The 24068-nt window shown below is 39.6% G+C and overlaps 1 protein-coding gene across 2 annotated transcripts in view; it reads left to right on the plus strand.

Annotated features, from left to right (window-relative positions):
* Positions 1 to 24068, plus strand: part of LOC110835066 (protein sax-3) — a 658245-nt gene that overhangs the window by 560686 nt on the left and 73491 nt on the right. For both annotated transcript variants that reach the window (XM_087351644.1, XM_087351643.1), the window contains one exon: positions 22000 to 22153. In XM_087351644.1, the coding sequence (XP_087207770.1) occupies positions 22000 to 22153 (154 nt within the window). The remainder of the gene's footprint in view (positions 1 to 21999; positions 22154 to 24068) is intronic.

Genomic DNA, 24068 nt, shown 5'->3' on the forward strand with positions numbered 1-24068 from the left:
ACAAAGTTTGGAAGGTCACAGATCAAATAGAATACGGAACAAAGTTTGAAGGCAATACGTAGCTTTTATTAAATTCTGATAAAAGTATTCGATTATCGTAGTACGCTTCAAAAACTGTCATTTAAATTGGTGGAAATGATTAATTAATAATGTGGATGTTATGCGTACTTAGGATCTGTGAATGATGTTTCAGTTCAAATCTGCTACGCAACCAGCAGCTTCTGCCATGAGCTATGTCTTTCTCCGGCGTTTGTCGTGATCAGGATTTAGAAATTCGCTTGGGGCATGGAGATTTTGGCGACTTCAACGCCGTCAATCGCTCTGTTCATTATAATCCGCCAAGTTTTTGGATTTTCTCCTGCGCACGCAGAAGAATTCTATGAGGTGACTCCCAGGACTAATGGATTCCAAAGCAAGGGCAGATCGTGGAACTGCTTCCGGCAGACAAGTACGAGGTGCGATCGGAAGGTTTCAAGACTGCGCGTATAAAAACCCGTACACTTATCTCAGGTATTAAATTCATCCATCACCCTCGAAGTAGTTCCCCTGGGAGTGAACACAACGATCCCAGCGCCGCTGCCAAGCCTGGAAGCATCCCTGGAAATCTTTCTGTGTCAGCCTGTCGAGCACCATCTGCGATTCTGCCTGAATCTCTTCTATCGTCTCAAATCTCCTTCCCTTTAGCTGAATTTTCATCTTTGGGAAGAGGAAGAAGTCACACGGCGAATAAGGAGGGTGCGGGATGACGGCCATGGTGTTTGAGGCCAAAAACTGCCGAACTTTGAGGGCGGTGTGCGCTGGCGCGTTGTCGATGATACCGGCTGGTACACTGATTCACTGTGAATGTAGGCCGCACCCCCTAAAGGCAGAACTCGTACTACATCCGGTTCGCCCGCTATTGACACAGTCTTTAAACTTTCCGATCGCACCTCGTATTGTTCCTCCTGTGTCAAATGGACTTTGAAAATGCTCAATCCTAAAAAAAACTGGAATTTATCGACAAATGTTCATAAAATTCTCCAATTTTCAAATTTTACAAAAAATCATTTCACCTATTCTCGGTTTGTTTCGTGCTTTGTAGAGAGAGAGAGGCGTTAATGGGCTCTTCACAGGGGGAGAGAACTCTTACCTAAACCACAAGAGCTAGCAAAGAAACGTGGTTAAAGGAAGGTCACATGTACTTATGACCCCGTAGTAACTCACCTTAGTACACTGCACACTAGGAGCTGTACCCATATAATGTGAACGTTTCGATGTGAAATAACCTCTGTGAAATCAATCGACAACTTAGTTTTTGGTCTTCATTTCCGTAGAAACTTAGTTTCCCCTACGCTAAGCTCCTTTTTAACTTTCTCTGTGTTTCATTTGTTTTAGCTTTCACGTGTTTTTATCCACGTCTGCACCCAAATTTGAGCGTATGTTTTCATTTAGTGATGGCCAGAAATGGATTCTGGCTCGTGGGGATGGGGGGGTAGAAGCACCCAGCGCTTAGTACGGTTTGCTGCTCGCCCGTATAATCTGATGGACCGAGTAATTTCACATTTCCTTCCCCCTGGCTTCAGAGAGTAGTAAGGACAGTCCCAGCTAACGGATACTGAACCCACGCTCTCTCTGTCTTGTTCACTCACGCATTTGTTCAGGACGCAGACGTTCGAGTGTCGTCTAGGAAGTAAAGCCATGAACAATTGTCAAATCGATCGTTTTTAATAATATCATAAAGCTGCAAAGTGTGACTGAGTTAATAATCATCAGTATTGTACGTCTGTTGTCTCTAATAAAGAACGTTATTTGAGAGACTTACACTGTTCTAATGTAAATGTAATACTTTAAAGTTTTTCTGAAATAATTTTACGTTTTATGTAAGCAATACTCAACCGTAGAACCTCTTCAGCATATGACGGCCATTACCTCAAAATAATTCTGTTTAACGAGAAAGTAAGTGTTCTGGTTATATGCTAGAATATGTTTTTACTAAATTAATTCAGTAAACAATAAAATAAATGTGTTTTACGATGGCTTTGTTCTGGGCTCTAGTGGAGGCTGGTAAAAAAATTCCGACGTTTCAGTAGTGCTTACTGTTTCCATTATCAGGTCGCCTAATTATTAAGACTGCAAGAACCTCTGAAACGTCGGCAAACTTATACCAGACTATACGGCGCTACAGCCCAGAAGACAAGTCATCTTCATACTCGCAGCCCTGAGAACCTGAAATCTCACTAAATGAGTTAGTAAGTTGGATCAGTATTGACGTATTACGTATGTAGGAAACTTAGGTGTTTCAAAGAGTCCTTACTGTGAAGTTTTATGAAAATCCTTATGCTGTTAAGCGTCGCTTCGGGCGGATTGTCGGACGAGCTTAAAGGCAATTATATGAATTTTTAAACGCACCAGAAACATGAAGCCCTTTAGAAATGGAATCTCGTCGCTATGTATGTTACATTCGTATGAGTCGACGGAGAAACTAGGGAAGACATCGCGGAACATCTACTGAGAAAGAAGTAACGCGGTGGTTAGCGGGGAGGGATTGTTCCGTCGTCCTGAACTTCCTACGACGACAACCAGCAATACCAGATTTGATTTCACTGGCATTTTAAATTGCCTTAAGTCCCTTTTAATGTAACTGGTTCATTTTAAACGTATATTAACTTTCTCTGTAATTAAATACTACGCGTAATGATCGAATTATTGAACTTTACAGTTCAGTCGAGCAAACAAAAATTGCAATATATATGTTTTTGGCAAACTATGAAATCCGGCAAATGTATATAATGCCTAAATTCAGTAGGCAAAGTACGAAATTCAGGCATTTTATAAAATGCCTAGAACTTTTAGGCAATATATGAAACTAACAGTTTATTTTATAATTTTAAAACGTATTCTATAGAACAGTGGTTTCAACCTGGGATACGCGAAGACATGTTAGGGGTACGTGAAATTTAAAATATATATATTATTTTATGATAAACACTGAATAATCAGTAATGTAATTTATATAATTTATTTTAGATGTAGATTATATACTATGTATAACTTGAATTATACACCAAGAACTTTGGGGGTACAAAGTTGAAGAGAAATTATATCTGGGGGTACGCGAACAAAAAAGGTTGAATACCTAGGAATTTTATAAAGTGCCTCAGATTCTTTAGGAAAAGTATATGACAAAGAAGTTTCTATAATACGATTTATACAGTTTTATTTTATCTTTTATATTTCCAAAAAACTTGATATAAAGCAATTTTTTTAATTCTCAAAACTTTTGTTATGTTCAGATTCAGTAGCTTGTTCTTTTCGCGACTACCTTGCACAGCCTCCATCTTGACAGCTTACCCAATCGACTTTAATTTGAATTTACACAACCAAACAATATTAACATTTCGATTAATTTCATTCTTTGCCTACTGACTTTAGACATTCTATACATTAACACGGTATCAGTGCAAAGCAAATGCTTACAAGCGACTTACGAGTACTTTAAGTGAGTATTACTAAGCTTTCTTCGAGTCTGTAATTCAGTTGCATGCATTTCCCTTTGAAATGACTCTGCGTCGATGGTGGGTGCATGACTGTCATAAGGAATCAGGAAAATAAAAAGACCTTTTACCTTACTGGACTGTGAACATGTCAGATCCAGTTGTAACAGAAGATTTAATTGAACTCCGTGGAGCAGAGTCCAACTCGAGAAGCTGACACTTTCTCAGCTAATCAATAAATTCTCCGACTTTTACAGTGACCTAAGGTTCATTTTAATTTATTACCATCTTAGACTTGCAGTCATCACGTGATGACGGAATGATGATGTCTGTGTTCTTCTGGCTTGTATTGCCGCGTTCTCTAGATGTGTCTCTGTTTTGAATCAGATGGGCAGTGATAAAACGGTATAACAGAGAACCCACAGCCATATAAATATCTGTTCTCTGAAGTTAAGATGGTTATGGTGAGATTTAAAAGTTTACGCCCACAGAAAACATCTGGTAGAATCACAGTTTTGCGTATTCGAATAATTTAAGTGTTTGGACATTATACAGGAATGTAATTGCATTGTACCCGCGTACGTACGCTCCTACGTGTGGTGCTTTAGAAAGTACCAGAAATCTACGAGATGTTGGGCAGAAACGTGACGTTTACACATTAACGATAAGATCTCCCATCTGAGTGTGCCCATGATTATCGATTCAGTCCTCTCCCCCCCCCCCCCCACCTACAAAAATCACAAAGTAATGTACACAGTTGACGCAAAAAAGTTCTGAGCTGACCTACAGTTCAAATTTATTCCATCTTCCTTCTTTCTACATTTTAATGTCCACACTTTTGTTCCGAGGAATGTGGATGTCATGCAGAATGGTATTAACATTATGAATCGTGGATGAATGACGATCATCCTAACATCATCTAGAGGGGCTAAGGAAGATCACGACAGACGTAATGTAGTATAATCAGTGCTTGACGTTCAGAGGCTACCCTCAAATTAACATCAAGAAGACTTTAAAGCGAGAGCACAGATTGAGGACATTTTAAAACAGAAATGAAATAAAAATTGGACATAAAATTGTAGTCGTAAAACCTGAAGGAATAAACACACTTAGACGGAGAATAACACTGAAATGGAAAGGTGTCGACTGGAATCATTTAGCTCAAGATACAGACGAATGGCGGATTATTGTTAACCCATCAATAAAACTTTAGATTCCATGAAAAGAGCGGGACTTGTGACCCACCCGAGCGACCACCAGACATAAAAGGACTATGTCCCAGAAATTAATAAAGCCCGATGAAGTGAACAGTACCTGCACAGAACAAATGAGGCACATGCTTGTAACAAGGCTTCATTAAAAGCACTCGCTGTGTTGTGAATACAGCTTTGTAGTTGCTGACAGCCAGCGGTAGCCTCAGTTTCGTCTGCATTGACAAAGAGTGTAAGTACTTAGTCCTACAAAACATTCACTTATGGATAAATATACACAGACTTCAACTACATTTTTCTGTAACTATAAATAAAGTAGGTAATACAAACATGGCGACTATATGGAGCAGAGTCCTTCCTGAGAACCTAACAGTTGCCCAGCTGGTAAGGATATTCTCCGTCTTTGATTTAACACATCAACACGCTACTGAGGTTTGTCCTCAGCCAAATGAATCCAGTTCACACCTCCCACATAATTTCATCGAGACCAATTATTATTATATCCCATCTACATCTAGATCTTTCAAGTTGTCTATTCCTTTCAGGACTAGTAATCCGATGAGTTATCGCATTAATTTCGATAGCTCTCTCTTCAGTTTTAGGTAATTCGTAATATATTTTCTTTGTGAGCAAACACTCCATTATGAAATGAAGTAGAATCCGTACGACACACAGAAACAGAAAATAAGGTTCAGACGTGACGAGTCTGTATGAAATCACAGAATTTGATAACAAAATATTTAGATAGTACGACTTAGAAATCCGTATTTGTATTTACAAACACACGAAGTTCATGGTCTCATGTTTTGCCTGTTTAACTTTAACAGAAATTTTGTTGCGTATAAATTGCAAAAATTTTCTCAAATTCACACACAAGCTCGTTATCGGTTTACAATGCAAAAATCGGTTTATAAAAAACAAAATACATCATCAGTGAGCAATTTCAAGTACTGTTTGTGTAAGTAGGTTTATAGTTTTGATGCGTCATGTTTATGTTTAAAATTCACATATATATATTTATTATTCAAGTCATATACACAAACTTTTTCAATTATTGATGTTAAAATTTAAAAATTTCAAATTTCAAATTTTTAAATTTTAACATCAATAATTTAAAAAGTTTGTGTATATGACTTGAATAATAAATACATATGTAAGTAGGTTTGTATAAATTTCGATAGAGGCGTCAAACAATCGAAAAACAGAATTCACATACAAACTTACACACGAGTAAATTTTCTACGTACTGCAGAATATTGATCCTTGAAATATAGCTAGTATAGCTAACTAAGGAGCAAACGTCGAAGATTTATCTAATGACTTATGGTACCATCAACAACACTGGAAGTTGGTAGGTGACACGAAATGGGAACTGAAATGTTTGCTCACTGCTTCTGATAATGCAGCCTCTCTCTCTTTGTGTGGACGCTACTTGTAGCATATTTGTTCGTCTCTTGAAGCGTTATGGGGCCTGGAGGAGTAGGTAGGTTTGTTGTCGTAAAGTGTGTTTCGGTGTAAGGAAGTAAACAGCAGCGTACTTTAAGGCAGTGCCCGATAATCTACGAAGAAATGCAGGCAAGTCCTAACAATTTATCATGGCGATGAGTACAAAGATGGCTGCTGTCTCTATTAAAATTAACATTTGTTTGCATGTCACCTGATGTGAACTATAATAAAATACTGCAAATTATCGCGAAACATTTCCTTAATTTGTGTAAAAGGTAATTTAAGTGGAAGTAGATACTGAAAATGAGAGAAGTGTGTCCACGATTGCGATAAAATTGTGCATCAAGCGATCGCTAGGTGGCTCAACGGTTTGTCAATCGACGGGAATCGACAAATATTGTCTGATATCACCAGACAAACAAAAATTCTCGTAGAACATTTCCTCCGCACAAGAAACAAATCTGGGCAAGTAAAACAGCTGGTTACATCTGAGTTGGGCAGTGGACGGGTGAGACACTATTATCGACAGCTCACCATCTTAAAACGGGTCGACGATCATTTCATACAGTGATGAAAAACAACAGACGAATTTCTCTTCGTATTTGTCACTGTTCTACATCCCTTCGTCCAGACTCGAGGGCGTAGCGTTAACAAAAGGCCTCCATACCAGGCACAATGACAACTTTATAACTCTACACCTGTGGATAATTAAAAGAGAACCTCAGGACAGATTATTAACAAAAAATATAAAAGATCTTTCACTCGTCTGCAGAGTTCTGTCATAGTTACAAAGAGCATTACAGGCCTATGTGCAGTACATTTGTCCAAGAAATTGAGCATGTGTTTAAGAGTCTGTTTGCTCGTGGCGTTAAATTTGATAGAGCCCTAAATAATGTCATGACCATGTAATATTACATCTTCAATTTTGTTTTTGGGGTTAGGAGCCTGGCGTTTTACTTCGCTGTACTTAATTTGCAATCAGTCATAAAATATATGACAACAACTGGTAAGTGAACAGGTGTCTGTTATTTGTATTTCAGCCATCAGAGTCGCTATTTTATTTAGCAAAGAGTGTATCTGCAACATTATAATTATGGCGATAATTGTATTAAAACAATGGAATAGCAGCATACGTTCAACACAGGGTGGAAAATATCTCCCTCGCCCATACAGCGTACCAAAAGTTGTTAGGACAGAGGTGGGGGGATATTGAACGTGTTACACTCTGCAGAAACACACATTCGAGAGAGTAATTAGTTTAGACTTCATTCAATTCCCAAAAATGTTATTTTCAGTCCGATATATACCACGGTGTCGCAGCAGGATGGTAACTTGTTGCAGAGACTGTACCTGCGTGTTCTTACGGTGTGCAATATCTCAGTGATTGGATTTTGAACAACGCAGTTACGCAAATTAACGCAGAAAAGCGAGCCTTATTAAAAGCTGTTACAATCTGTAAGATGCCTCGTACTTTGTTTATCTCGCCATGCGCTCACGTTATTTAGCGCCGCTGCGCTGGAAATTGTGTTTCGCTCCGTCCATGAATTTCCATAACCAAAATGCCTGGTCAGATGTTAAATACGTGCAGAATTTTCATTGGGAAGCCTGAATCAGAGAAGTCACTAGGAGAATTGTGTTCAATATTAAACTTTATCTCGAGGAAGATTGGTGGGACTGTGTGGGTTGATTCATCGTTGTCAAAACAGGGACAGGTATCGGGCTGATTCGGACACGATAATGGAGATTCAGGGTAATCTCTTGATAAGCTAAGCGGCTATTATTTTTGTTATTTATTTGTTCGATAGCAAGGGTATGAAGTCACACACCCGTTCTGTCTCACTCTCCTTCTCTAACATCGCTTTTACACTTTTGCATTTGCGAAATCTTCAACCAAACAACTTTTAACTCGCATCAAAATTTTTTGATAGTCACAAGCATTACGTCACATATTAAACAGTACTATATAAACATTGTCATTGACTGCTAAAATCGTTAAATAACACGTAAACCTGGTATGAAAACCAAAGTCCTATTCAATGTTTCCATAATCCTTCGGTGTAGCAAAGTTTGGTTGTGATTTCTTTATTTTAAGAGTTTACATTTTAGTTTATTCAACGTATCTGTCGCCTAAAATGGTGTTTCCATTCGTCCGAAGAACTGCACAGCTGTATTTGTACACCGATGTGCTGCTAATTAAACTTCCCAAGTTGACAGGAGTATTTCTGCAGTTTAAGTATTAACATGTGAGTGTGATGACACAACATTAGGTCTACGTTGTTTCATCGGAATTGTTGTATGTCTGTTGGGTGTCATTTACAATTCAGCAGGGATTTCAAGGGACTTATGAAATGTAAAATGCGAATGTTCTGGTTCAAGAGGAGACAAAATAGAACAGTGACAAAGGAGGTCGATGTACTTTAGTAATTTCGACTACACAAAATAACATACAGTTGAAAATTTCAAAAATAAAATGAATTTACGAAGTCACTGTCAGCTACAAATGTAGGTCTACAACACCTACACAATATTTGTCACGTTTAAAAACACATTTATGAACGAGTAAAAGAAAAATGTCCCGTAGGAAATTTGCTGTAGTGTCATGGAAGTAATCCGCTTCTCCGCCATGTATGTACGAACATTTGTCTCTTGTATGGATTAGCTGTCAGGCGGAATGAAGCAGTTGTTTCTAAAAATATGCATGACACAAAAATACTTCATTTTATGTACACTCGGAAAGTAAGAAGAAGGAAAAAACTTTCTTAAAGATAGTCACTCATGTGTGTCTAAATTGTATACAGATTATTTAAATCGTTGACTGCGTTTCGCTGCTGATGTGGGTCCTGTTTTGAGGTGTAAATACAGACTGCATTACCGACGTTTCGGAGATCCTTACTGTCTGCAAAATATCACCAAGGTCAGCACGGGCCTGGGCGTAGAAGCATAGACAGTGCTCAGGTCCCGGCCGAGTTCGAAATGTTGATCAGTTACGAAATGTGTAACCTTCTGGTAAGGTCTGAGTGGTAAGAGATCGTGGTATGCGGTATACGATGTGCCCCAGCATTTGTTGATATGAAGCAAGGAAACCAGACAGCATACCCTTCGTCGGAATATGCTGTCTTTTTCATGCACGCAGCTAGATGTGGCTGTCCAAATAGTCTCTTAGCTGATCAAGACATTATTCGTCTTTTATTCCATGTTTACGAGAGCCCAACACATGTCCCTGTAGGGAGTCAGATGAATCCAGTGAATACAAATCCACAGTATTTTTTAATATTATCCTCCGTTTGAGCCTAGGTCCTTCAAGTCTTCTTTTGTCGTCAGGAATTCTGACTTAAATTTTTGTTTCGGTCCCACGCGTCCTACATGCTTCGCCCATCTTATCCTGCTAGGGATTACATGCAAAAAAAATTCCACTTTTCCAGGAACCACGCATCTTCGGTGGTCTGTAAGAAGGGCTTAAGTGAGGCGCAGTTTACGTTGGCTTAAATCCATTTTATCGAAAACAAAAAAATGTTGCCTCCTTGTCGAGCGAAATAGCTTGATATTTAAATCAGTTGAAGATAAGAGGCAACTGAAACTCGCCGGTCTTAACGCCCTTGTCCCTGCTAACAGCAGACATGAAAGTACTTTGTATTTTATTTTAATGTGAACAAGAGTAATGAGACAACTCAGCGCCAACTGTCGTCAAGTCTCGGTCGACCGGGGAAACTCGTAATTCATCACAGCACGCACACACGACTCCGCGTGTTTAGTGATAATTGCTCCGTCAATTTATCGTCGTCCCTCTAAACAGGCAGCGACATTACTCCGGGAAGTACAAGACCGACTGTAATGACGTGAGGCTAAAAGCATTGCCTTGGCAACTGCTGTCACCACGTGCTTTCGTCGCAGAAACAATCCGTCGGTTATGTTTTTTAAATTATTCCATTGTCAGTTTATAACTTATAATGGTATATTTATTACCTTCATATGCAGGCGATGTGCTGGAGAATGGTTTGAATTAATTATGCCGGTCTTGTGGCTGGTTATGTCGTTTGCCATGTGACCTTGCGGTCCACACTACGTCGCAGGTCCTTGTCCTTTTTATAAACTAATTCATAGTACAGAGTGTGCAAATGAAATGTATATGTCATTTTATAGTAACATTACTCGCGGACAAAAAGCCACAAGAATTAAAACTAAACCCATTTCAGCAAGTCATATGTTCAAGTTTAGTGACCTACATTTTACGTATGTTCAAAGCCACTTTTCCTCCCAGCAAGTTCCGGCCTTGTAATCCTGGGGTCTCGGGTTCGATTCCCAGCGGTGCCCGAATTTATAACTTGTGTTGGGCAAGGCCGTGGTCTAGGCAACACGGAGTTTTCCTCCGTGGCATCCCAACAATTACTCCATTCACACACAGAAGAAGGCAATGGCAAACCACTTCTGGATCATCTGCCAAGAACGTATATGAACAGGTCCCAGTCCGAGAAAAGGATGGAAGGATCCTGTTCATATGGACCTGTCGTCAGACAGAACACTACATAAAATAAAAATAATAACCCCTAAAGAAAAAATGAAGAGGAATATTAAATCAGGCAGTAGAGTCTACAGGCGGGCAAAATTATCTTAGGGTGGCTAATAAATCCTTTGAAAGGGTTACAAAGTTCAAATATTTGGGAACGACAATAACAAATAAAAATGACACTCATGAGGAAGTTAGGAGGAGTCTAAATTCCGGAAATGCTTGCTACTTCTCAGTCCAAAATATTTTGTCTTCCCGTCTGATTTCTAAGAACCTGAAAATTAAAGTATACAAAACAATAATCTTGCCTGTTGTTTTGTATGGGTGCGAAACATGGTCTCTCACTCAGAGGGAGGAACACAGATTGCAGGTGTTTGAGAATCGGGTGTTGAGGAGGATATTTGGGCCTAAGAGGGAAGACGATGGGGCGTGGAGAAAACTGTACAATGACGAGCTTAAAAATCTGTACTCCTCCCCCAATATTGTGAGGGTGATTAAGACGAGAAGAGTGAGATGGGCGGGACATGTAGCGCGCATGGATGGGACAAGAGGTGTGCACCGAGTACTGGTTGGGAAACCTGAAGGGAAGAGACCGCTGGGGAGACCTAGACGTAGATGGGAGGATAATCTCAGGCGGGATCTGTGGGAGATGGGAGTTGAAGGAGACTGGATTTTGTTGGCCCAGGACAGGGTCCGGTGGAGGGCTTTGGTTACTTCGGTGATGAACCTTCGGGTTCGGTAAGCCATCTAGTTGGTTAGTTAGTAGAGTCTAAAAAACTAACAAATTAATTAATTTTTTATTTCTAAAACAATGTAACATTCATTGCTGTATGGCGACAGCTGACAATAGTACTTGGTCCAGTGAACAGTGTTCTGACTCCCCCTAAGTTGGGTATCGATATCATGATCCCAGAGGTCAGAGACCATAAATTTACATAATTCAGTTCATATTTTATGTTTTATCGATCAAGAACATAAATAACAGAAGCAAGCATTTAATGGCTTTGGTAGGACGACATTTAGAGTGTCATATTTCTCTGCACTATCTAGTTGATAACACTATTAACAGAATACAGAGTGGGAACTTATACGTGGTTTCGCTGTCTCTACGTACTTGTACCAGGATAGTGTGCAAAATACTGTAATTTACCGGGTTTTATACGCGGAAATCCGTTAAACCCTCTTGCGCCAGACACTAAGGCAACCATCCCTCTTCACACTTCTCCCTTCACCCCCCTTGAACCCCGCGAGTGATCCAGCCAAGCCCAGAAGATTAATCAAAGGATTATCAATTATCCTTCTCTACTCGCCGCTGTGCTCCAGTGGCGCTGGCATCGCTATATCTACGCTAATCCATCGCAAATCACATAAATAATTAGATTTTCAATAGTTGGAAGACTTTTTATCACATTAACTAGAGGCTAGTTGGCACTGGAAAACTTTCACAAAAACGTACAATATTATGCAAAAAAATTTAGTCCTATTTTTTTTAAACATCCATTTTCAATTAAACGGTGAGTCAATATCTCTCTTGCATAAATTAATATCGCGTAGAGCTCGCTAATTTTTTTTTGCGTGTATATTTATCCGAGCTGTCGTCAGCAATTGGAAATTATTCAAAATCTGAAATTCCGAAGTAGGCAGATAGTGCTGATTTTTTGAAATCAATAATTCGACCAGCCGACAGTAATAATAGCATCTCTGCCGCTCAGTCCGCATTAAGCTTCGACGGTGGAGAAATTCAAGCCTTTTATCACATCCCGAAGGCATAATGATATTTATTGTATCGGAAATAGGAACCAGCTATTGTTCCCGAAGCTGCAGCCCTCGACCAACACGTGTATTGGAATTACGCTGTCATGTTTCACAATAGCTGATAAACAACGTTCACAACTGAGTGATAAATAAAAACACCTGCTCGTTTATTTACGTGACATTAATCACACGTGAATATGCAACAGCGTGGTATCTGAAAGGAACACGTCTGTCGCTTTTATCAGTCACAGTTTCTAGATATTGTTCAGGTAACACTGTCTGCCTAGGCCCTTCTATTGTGTCTTAAAATTAATGTAATATGCATTAATTTTAAGGTTTTGTGCACTACAGGCATAAATATTCTTTTAACTGGTGCACAGTGGAATTTATTTTCAATATATGAGAAAGAAAGCCACGGTCGTCTAGCTGTTAGAACGCTGCCCTTATAATCCTGGGGTCTCGGGTTCGATTCCCGGCGGTGCCCGAATTTATAACTTGTGTTGGGCAAGGCCGTGGTCTAGGCAACACGGAGTTTTCCTCCGTGGCATCCCAACAATTACTCCATTCACACACAGAAGAAGGCAATGGCAAACCACTTCTGGATCATCTGCCAAGAACGTATATGAACAGGTCCCAGTCCGAGAAAAGGATGGAAGGATCCTGTTCATATGGACCTGTCGTCAGACAGAACACTAAATAAATAAAATAAATATGAGAAAGAGTGTTTGTCAAATAATATGTAGCATTGTTTCATACAGTACGGTATCAAATTAACTCAGGCCACTCAAAAAGATTCGACATACATTTTTGTCAAAAGAAAATTAAGAAACAGCTTAAGTTTGGTATACAGATGCTTACGTGTCATATTTAAAAACACTGTTTTGTGAAAGTTCAAGACACAAGATTTCATTTATTTTAAATACGTATTTTGTGACTTCAAATTTAGGACACTAGACTAATCACTCTGCAGAGAAATCTCATATCCTTCGAGGTCGATCCTGTCATGTCTGTATGTGGAAACTTAAGTTGTTGAAAAATTCATATTCCAATTTGTAAAACAACTCCCTTTATGAAGGATCTCATCGGGATGGTCTATACATTAGAAATCCCTTTTTAAGGGTCAATTAAAATTGCAACTTTGTCTTTTTAAAGTGGATGAAAGAACAACAAAGTCTCCATTTTGAGACCGTGACGAATGCACCAAAAAGATGAACATTCTTTTCTTATGCAAAATAATAATACAGATATATACAGCTGCTAGTAGAATATTTTAAGTAGAGTAAACACATTTTCTGAAAGAAAGTTATATTCCGGAATATTTTTCTTAGTTTCCTCTCATTTATTTATCTCACCTTCGGTTCTTGGGAACGTGTTGACAATATTGTGCTGAAGTCAGTGAGTTTTCATGTGTCGTATTAAAAACATGATATGTTGACACAACGAAGCTTAATAAAATCTTGGCTATAAAAGCAGAAACTGATATGTAAAGAAGTAAAGTGTTCAAAGATGTGGTTTCCAGCTTTCTTTGACATAATCGCTTAATTTGTTAGATTACTTGAGGTTTTGTTGAAAAATTCACTCGGAAGACGTACGTTTAAGACCTAAACGAAAATTACTCATTAATGCTTGCTAACAGAGTTACAGCAATTTATTGGAATCTTATACTTAACTAAAGTATACAGAGTATAAACAAGTTCTCCTAAAAGTTTTTTTTAAAAAAATGTCTTATAAATTTTAAACTACGTCAGATTTTTGCCTGATTTAATAAATTTCTGTAAAAGTGGTTTGGAATATTTGTTTTATTTCTTATTTTTATGTACAGACAAGTATTCTGCCTCCAGAATGCGTTCCGAGACTCGACAGTAATGTGTTAACTACCGTAACGACCGAAATTCAGGCCTCAGAACCGTCTACAATTTGTGAAGGAGAATTTTCATCTACGAAGCGGGGGATTTCGAATAGGATCTCAGACGTGGTGATAGAAAATAACATTTCCAGGCTACAAAACTACTCGAGGAGGGAAACGAGAAGCATGCATGGGCCTGACGTGACTCAGAATAACATAATTTTGATAAAAGATAATATATCGCAGTGTAGCCGTGTTCATAATTTTTTAAATCATTTTAAATATATTTTGTGAACCTTATGCGACATGTAATTCATCTTCCATACTTCCACGCCCTGCCAGAATCTAAGATCCACTGGTTACAATAATGAATAAAAACATGAGAGATAATTACCAATTCTGTAATTTTGATTATTTGGAGATACATAAATCATACTCTTTATCAGATACTGTTAGGACTGGTTGCTGATTATCAGACGGAGATAAATGAGGTTTAAATGTACTGCCCACTAAAATTCAGCGGTATATGATTTTTTTTGTATTCGTTTTCCTCCATTCTTCCTTTCCTCCATTACTTTCTTCCAGTTATCTCCTTCTAAAACTACGTCCTTTTAGCAACTTTTTTTTAGTATAACATTTCTACCTTACAGCATCATTACTGAGAACTTGGACAGTTACCAATGTACACATACTCTTAAAATGTGTCCTCTTTTGTGTGTGCGTGCGTGTGTCGACCAAACTTCAGCAAAACACGTGCAAATATTCCTAAAAAGTTTTGGTTCCTTTCTGCACTAAAACACTTGGACTTTCATTACATTACTGAGTTATAGGTTTTTAACAGAACGAATCACTGTTTATTCTAAAAATCTAATTAAATAAAACATTTTCAACTTCTGGCAGATATATCAGGTTATTTACCGGAAATATACAGTATGCCGTTCACCGCTACCCTATGTAAACAAAATACGAAACGTCGGTTCCCATAAAAGGTTGGGAATTTTTCTGATTACCTGAGAGAATATTGATTTAAAAAAATATTACCTTACTTTGTATAGTTATTTACAGATAGTAATCCTTACTACAAGAAACAGTAGTCAATATTAAGACACGTACATTTTGTCAGAATGCTCCAATCTTGAATAACATACTTTAGGTACATAATATCTTTAAATAACGAATTCATGTCTGTTGTATGCAAAACTTACACTCGATATCGAATGCAGCGGATAATATTTTATCAGCTGGATATTTTCTGTTAAGCATAATGCTGTATTGCATGCGAATGACAATTTCATATTTTATGATGCACTACCTAAGATTGCAGAGTCTAAAATATCAAAATTACGTATAAGTTTATCTGCTGTTTTGTATAGGTAAAAACGTGGTCTTTTACACGAATAGAAAGAAGCAGCTTAAGAATATTTGTACTTAGGAGGTTCAAATGACAGTGCATTAGGAAGAAGACCTCATAACGAGGTGCTCCATTATGTGTATTCTTCACTAAATATTACTAGGATTATGACACCAAGTCAAGCAAGCTGACAGAAGCACTGAGGCGTTGGAAAGCTTGTAAATAAACACAAATAAGTCCTTAATCAATAACATCACAACCGAAAAGTGAAAAGGTAAAACATTTCCCTTTTTTTGGTCACGTGTCATCTTAACTCCAAGCTGGCGTCCCTTTAAAGTCCATATGCAAAGGAGTCGAACGCGTTCATGTAATCAATATTCAACGTTAAATCTTCCTAATTTCTCACGTCCACTTACAGCGAAATTTCGCCCTTCAGCTAGATCGCCAAACGTCCTCATTGCAGCGGATATTACGCGCTCAGTTAACGCGGTTTTATCCCGTAAGGAACATACCTTAAGAAAGAACGGACAAAGCGGACTACGAAATGAAAAAGGAAATTCGAACGAAAGGACAACAAAGACACTGAAACACGGGACTTAGGGCTGCGGATACAAAGAATAGAGAAGATTATATAAAAAAAATCTAGGGAGAATATAGACGATCCAGAAGGAAAGAAGAGACAAACACATTGGCCGTTTCCATAGGAACGAGGTCCTATTCCTAAATTGGCTGTAAGCAGTCCAGAGTAGTAGTCAGAAAACTAATACGCCTGCAAATTCTTGTCTAGGCAATCTGCCAAGACGAAGAGTTATTTGGGTTGCCTGACGTTGAGGCGGTGTTTTAAATGTAGTGAGGGGAAAGGCTGTTTGTGTCACTAAGCATCGAATTTAGTGTCCACTCTCAGTAAATACGATCATTTTTCAACACCGTCAGATCTAGTTTTTAGGATTTAGTAAATGGGTACATTCCAAGAATCGTAATCTTATTTTAATGAGGAATGCGCCCCCCCCAAAAATGTCAGCAGTTAGTAAAACACAGACTAATGTAGTAATTATTCACGCTGTCCGGATTATGCAACTCTTTTTACAATTTTCCATTTTGTGAGAAATGCAGAATGACGTAAGAGCGCTCCCATTGGCTGTGAGTTTTCTGGAAACAAAAAAAATCTGTCAGTCACACATGTCGACTTCATTTTAGTGAAAGAATTTTAATATGCAGCCAACTTACTCTGTAGGTATGCATATTACTTAAGTTATAAATAATATTTCCTGCACATTTTCCTGGGACATCTGTGGAGTTTAACGGAATATGAATAAATAAATGGTCCCGGGGCATATCGAAAGGACATCTTTCCAAATTTCCTCACATACAAATAATAAATATTAATAACTACTCCTGTTTCAGATTATGTACTCGTGAGTCTCCTCTCATTATTTCTGTGTCTCAGGCACATACGTTCTCGCTCGCCCCACTCCTCACAGCGTTACAACTACTGAGAATTGCCCATTTTTTGTTAAACAACATGTTTCGACTGTAGTCAATCATCATCAGGTCTGTAAATCATATAAAATCACGCATACAAACAAAACTGCTTACACTTGAAAAGACACTTAGTGTCAAACACGTTTCGATCTCAAGGGGTTATCATCAGTGACAGACAAATTAATTCATGTTAAATCATACAATTCATAGGACGATGGTTATAAAACATAAAAGGTTTCACTTTACAAAGCCACACTTATGTAACACCATACTGGACTTTGATTGCACAAGAGTTGGTGTATTATCTAAACCAGAGGTTCCCAAACTTTTATACCTTGCGCCCCCCTTAAAACATTTCATAAATTTCACCCCCCCCCTTCCAGAACAAGTGCAAGCAAACAGATTTGACATAAAATTTAGCTATTAGTATACATTTTTTATAATTTAGTATATATTATTCAATGCATTTAATTTTTAAAAAAGTATAATAAAATATACGCTTCATACCTGGATTGGTGGGATGGATGTGGTTGCTTCTGTGAACATAACTTATCATACCGAGGTTGGGGTTTTGAAATGACCGCTCTAAGGTCGTTTTCCAGGTTCACCGTAGAACGATACTTTGTTTTGATGGCTGCCACTGCTGAACTACCTCAGTCAGGCGAAGAATGTTAAAAATGTTTCTCCGTATTTCGTTAAAAAGGTTTTTCATACAAACAACAGTCCCCCCCCCCAGAAAACCACTCGCCCCCCCTGGGGGGCGCCCCACACTTTGGGAACCTCTGATCTAAACTGAGTACTTAGCTTCATGTCCACTGGCTTGATATCCTTTGTGGTTTTGTAAAGTGCAACCTTTTATGCTTTATGGAATAAAAACTCATGATGTGATTAAATAAAGTAAGACTCCAGCCGCTAATTAATTCCCCGTCAAAAATTGAAACAATCCTGAAGCAACAGTTAAATTAGGTTGAAGTGCGTTAGTGACGTGAGCTAACACTTAAATAGAATTTTTATCATGAAAGAAGACACAACACTAGTAACTAACAAACAAACGCCAATCAAATTGAGGAAGAAAATTAATAAATGTCTCCAAGGCGGAAATCTAAAGTAAAGAAAACACAAACACAAATTTCGACAACGAACAATCTTTGCAGCAAGGACCTCTGAAACGTTGGTAAACACCTACCAGACTACACGACGCAACAACCCAGGAGACAGGAATCTTCACACTCTGATGATGGAGGCAGTATGACCTCTGAAACGTTGGTTAACATCGACCAGACTACACAGCGCAACAACCCAGAAGACGGAAATCTTCATACTCTGATGACGGAGGCAGTATGACCTCTGAAACGTTGGTTAACATCGACCAGACTACACAGCGCAACAACCCAGAAGACGGAAATCTTCATACTCTGATGACGGAGGCAGTATGACCTCTGAAACGTTGGTTAACATCGACCAGACTACACAGCGCAACAACCCAGAAGACAGAAATCTTCATCGCCCTGATGACGGAGGCAGTATGACCTCTGAAACGTTGGTTAACATCGACCAGACTACACAGCGCAACAACCCAGAAGACAGAAATCTTCATACTCATCGCCCTGATGACGGAGGCAGTATGACCTCTGAAACGTTGGTTAACATCGACCAGACTACACAGCGCAACAACCCAGAAGACGGAAATCTTCATACTCTGATGACGGAGGCAGTATGACCTCTGAAACGTTGGTTAACATCGACCAGACTACACAGCGCAACAACCCAGAAGACAGAAATCTTCATCGCCCTGATGACGGAGGCAGTATGACCTCTGAAACGTTGGTTAACATCGACCAGACTACACGGCGCAACAACCGAGAAGACGGAAATCTTCATACTCTGATGACGGAGGCAGTATGACCTCTGAAACGTTGGTTAACATCGACCAGACTACACAGTGCAACAACCCAGAAGACGGAAATCTTCATACTCTGATGACGGAGGCAGTATGACCTCTGAAACGTTGGTTAACATCGACCAGACTACACAGCGCAACAACCCAGAAGACAGAAATCTTCATACTCATCGCCCTGATGACGGAGGCAGTATGACCTCTGAAACGTTGGTTAACATCGACCAGACTACACAGCGCAACAACCCAGAAGACAGAAATCTTCATACTCTGATGACGGAGGCAGTATGACCTCTGAAACGTTGGTAAACATCGACCAGACTACACAGCGCAACAACCCAGAAGACAGAAATCTTCATCGCCTTGATGACGGAGGCAGTATGACCTCTGAAACGTTGGTTAACATCGACCAGACTACACAGCGCAACAACCCAGAAGACGGAAATCTTCATACTCACCGCAAAGAAAATCAGAATGCGGGAAACAAATAGAAACTTCTTCCGCCAGACTTGAGTAAAGCCATCAAATTGTTGCTAATGTCACCGGCCAAGCTCCTCGTTTTGTCCAATCGCCGTCTTCCCCATCTTCTGGTTTTTCTCTCGTGAACCTCCACTCCCATTTGCTTATTGTGCCTTCTGTTTGTTCACGTGTCGTCTGTCCATTATAAGATTGATGCCGGGCTCTGATGTAAGACTGTCCGCTTCACAAAGAGTGCAGTTTCTTTGTTTCCATCTTAATGTGCTCAGGAAGATGGAAAGACTTTCTTCGTGGCTTTTCATTCACTGTCCCTGACTAATGCACCTCTGCCTCTTGTGAAAATAGTAATGAACATTCAGGTCCTATAAAAGACAAATAATTTGACCAGTTCAGAAGTTATCTGTTGGTTAAAGTACTGTTTCTCACATTGGCGAGTCTCTAAGACGCGAGATGTGGGCCTGCATTTTAAATATTCTTATTCTCGCCACCACCGTCAAATTCTGATCAGTGATGAGAAAATCTTCTTGACCAGGAAGTGATCGTTAAATAATCTCTCGTACTCTCTTCGTGTATTTCGTGACTTTGCCGTGGGAAACAGATACGTACAGAAGTAACATCACTGTCAAACTCGGCGGATCATATTTTCTCGTGTACTTATCTTCAGTTAGCGTTTGAGATGCAAAAAGGAAGGGTTCAAGAGCGCACCATAATAGAAAGACTCACTCCTTGTTCTGCGATACAGGAATGCAACGACACAGACACATCCTTACCTCTCTCTCCCGATGAACTCGTTTCAACTAAAGACGTCTGCAATTTATTTCTGTCATCCATTCCTTGCTCTTATCATTCTTTGTTCCCGCTCCAATTTCTTATTCTTCTTCTTCGGTTGTGTCCCTTCTGGTACTTTTCACATACATTTGTTTCCGTGTCTTATTTCGTAACCTCGCAGCCATTCCTCACCGATACACTACCGCAGTACAAACATATCAATCTACTTCCCCAGTGTTCTAACAAATACCGACCCGCAGTGCTCAGCGTCACAACACATTTGTCTCTTTGATACTGATAAAAGCGTCGGTCAGCGTTTTCCTGCTGGTTTCCTTCAAGAGTTCTTGTTCGCCAGAATGCTTTTCCTGGATCATAAGTTTGTATCTAGTTTTATTCTGCATTAATTCAGCCATGTTCATCCCTTAATCAACATTGTAAAAGGTATCCACCACGCCCTATCAACATTAAAGTCTGCCCTGGGCCGAGGTGAACGATCTTGAGGATCTTCTGGGGACTCCGTTGCAGAAGCTGACTTGGGGTTAAGTGATTTACAGTGTAATTAGCGACGCACAAAGACCGCACTGTCTCCGAATGGCGGTAACCTTTAGGCTACCGACTACCGAATTCTTGCGGTCTTATCCCTTCTGAGAGGAATATTATGGAATATCTAACAGATTAAAACTTCTGCTAACTTTATGCAGCAGAGTCCATGTTGAGAAGCTAACAGTTGTTGAACCGGTAAAAACACTTTGCGTCATTTATGGGAACCAAAGATTCTTTATCGTTTTTAGAAGGCCCCCCCCCCGCCAGCGGTTCCTATCCTGAGCCAGATTAATCCAACTCACTTTTCCCAAGTGGTCTCCCTTCAGGTTTTTCGACTAAAGCTCTGTACGCGTATCTCATCTGACTCACGCGTGCTGTACGTACCACCCATCTTATCCTCCTTGCGTTGATGATGATAATAATATTTTTGTGGAGAGCACAAATTATCACTTGTCCAAAGAGTCCTACCAAATATCTAAAATGTTTCACAGTTTGAAACGCATTTCTGAATGAGTGATTATGACGCCAAAATCACTTAGGTCCTTCTAGCACAATGCGCTGTGACCCCAGGCCATTTTTTTTAGTGTTCTGACTGACGACAGGTCCATATGAACAGGATCCTTCCATCCTTTTCTCGGACTGGGACCTGTTCATATACGTTCTTGGCAGATGATCCAGAAGTGGTTTGCCATTGCCTTCTTCTGTGTGTGAATGGAGTAATTGTTGGGATGCCACGGAGAAACCGGGGAAGCCCCCGGAGGAAAACTCCGTGTTGCCTAGACCACGGCCTTGCCCAACACAAGTTATAAATTCGGGCACCGCCGGGAATCGAACCCGAGACCCCCAGGATTACAAGGCCAGCGTTCTAACCGCTAGACCACCGTGGCAGGCTCCTGTGGGTATAGACCCACAATGTGTGACCGCTCGCGCTAGAGCGTGACAATACGTAATTAACGTGTGTCAGGTGATGTTATTTTACTTCTTTTAACTATTTCTTAATTACCTCAACCTCCATTCTGCTGCAGATAAGTTCTTCTCGGGTTACTTAAAGTCAGTACGTTTAATGCTATATGCACCCAGGGCAACATTTACGTGAGTGTGTCTCGAGGAAAGCCTTGGAAGAGTGGCTGAGTGTAGTCGTGAGAAGGCGTTCAGTCACTTTTAACGCCAGGTTATGAAAAGCCTTTTGTAATAAATTATAAGCACAGTTTTCAGCAGTACTTAATCAGTCCATGTTTGTTCACAGTTCTTCGGGACGACTTCCGAGCAGAACCGAAGAACACGCGGGTAGCCCAGGGTCAGACGGCGTTGTTGGAGTGCGGGCCTCCGCGAGGTCACCCTGAACCCACCGTCTTCTGGCGCAAAAACGGGCAGATCCTTGACCTCGACACAACGAAAAGGTAAAAACAACCAAATGTTCACCTTTATAGTAAGATTTCAGGCTTTCACAGCTTCGATTGTGAAGATGTTGCGTCGTGGAGCCTCGTAGAAATTGACCGACGTTTCGGAGGTGATTTTGTACAAGTACAGGTCTTGCGGCAGGAAGATCTAAGAAACCCAACAAGATATCAAAACTCTATGACGATTCATAGCTTCAGATTATTTCTGTATTCGGACAGACCAGAGAGGTAATAATCCATAAACCCTGAGGAAGAAGGAAAACACAAACAAGAATCAGGCAGGCTGCGCCAACAGATACACGAGCAGAATTTTCCACTGAAAACGCAACCTTAACAACTGCAATTGAAATTCTCCAAGCGCAAAGCTTTAACTACGCTGCAAACAATTTTAAAATGTCTACCAGAACACACGCACTTACAACCCAAAGACAGTCACAACCGATTTCCAAAATGTTATGATTAGAAAAACTGGAAGGACGGACAGAGTCCAAAAGATTACTTTTAGCATAGATTACAACAGTGGTCCCCAACCTTTTTGTGCCTACGGGTACATTTGAGACTTTATGAGATCGTGGCGGGCACCAACCAATTAACAAAGCCAAATTTTCTTTTCTCTGGACAAATAAGATATGGACACCAAATAATACGCAAAGGTTACGTTAGGTTAGGTTACGTTAGATTACGTAGGGGTTAATTAGGTTACGTTAGCTTAGGTTACGTTAGATTACGTAGGGGTTAATTAGGTTACGTTAGCTTACGTTAGGTTAGGTTAGGTTAGGTTACGTCAGGTTACGTTAGGTTAGGTTACGTAGGGGTTGCATTAGGTTACGTTAGCCTACGTTAGGTTAGGTTACGTCAGGTTACGTTAGGTTATGTTACGTAGGGGTTACATTAGGTTACGTTAGCCTACGTTAGGTTAGATTAGGTTAGGTTAGGTTAGAATGTGAGTATGAAATGTCGATCAGCTCCTATCAGCCATTCTCGATGTATATTCTTACGTTCGAAATAATGTCCATGTTTTATCTCCTACATTATCAACATCTTAGTTGAACCAAAACCGACACCCACTCCAGTTTATTTATTCCTAAGGATCAAACCACTCTAAAAATCCAAGTCTTACAAAGAATTCTAACCATAACCCGAAGATCTGTCCTCCCTTCTTTTGAGCTGACCCGTTTCATATCGTAATGCAATAATCTATTTACAAGTCAAGGGATCTGTTAGCCTGTGTCCCGTAATTCATCTGTGCCCCCTCCTAAGCGATAAGCCCAATTCGTAAATTTAAACGCGTCGTTACATCAGTAACCAAGTACTCCTGAATCATCACATACGCAAAATTGAACATTCAAGAAAATTTCAATTATAGCAAATCTCCAAATGCACTAAAGTCTTCTCGGGCGACCAGCCTTTTAAGTGTGGGATTATAATGCAAAGTTTCGAAGACTATGAAGATGGAGAAAGGGACAATGTCCAAAACGTTGGATTCTAACTTCAAGCTTCATTCTACAAGGCTGATAGCCAAAGAGAAAACTTCATTGCATTCAGTTGCTGTAAGAGCTTCAAAACTTTTAAAAGTCTTTTGCCGATCTGTAACAGCACACCTCAGAAAAACACTCAAAGTGCCAACTTTATTTATCGACACATAAACAACGAAGTTTTAGCAAACAGATCGTCACATGTTTTCATGTTCCGACGGGAATTTTATTGTTTGGATGTGAAACTAGACGAACTGGACACATCAATTACTGTCAACTTTACTGGATAATTTGTTTTCATATTCGTGTCAGGGGCCGGCAGTATTTTCAAGCTGTTCTTTTGTTTTCCCTTTTCGACATGAATAAATACATACCAGGTACATGGATTACTTTAATTTTATGGACAACGTCGTACGTGTTGCGTGAGTTAATTCAACTTT

The sequence above is a fragment of the Zootermopsis nevadensis genome, unplaced genomic scaffold (assembly GCF_977971745.1).
Source record: "Zootermopsis nevadensis isolate Lab colony 2312 unplaced genomic scaffold, Znev_1.0 Znev_ptg000019l, whole genome shotgun sequence".
Lineage (NCBI taxonomy): Eukaryota > Metazoa > Arthropoda > Insecta > Blattodea > Termopsidae > Zootermopsis > Zootermopsis nevadensis.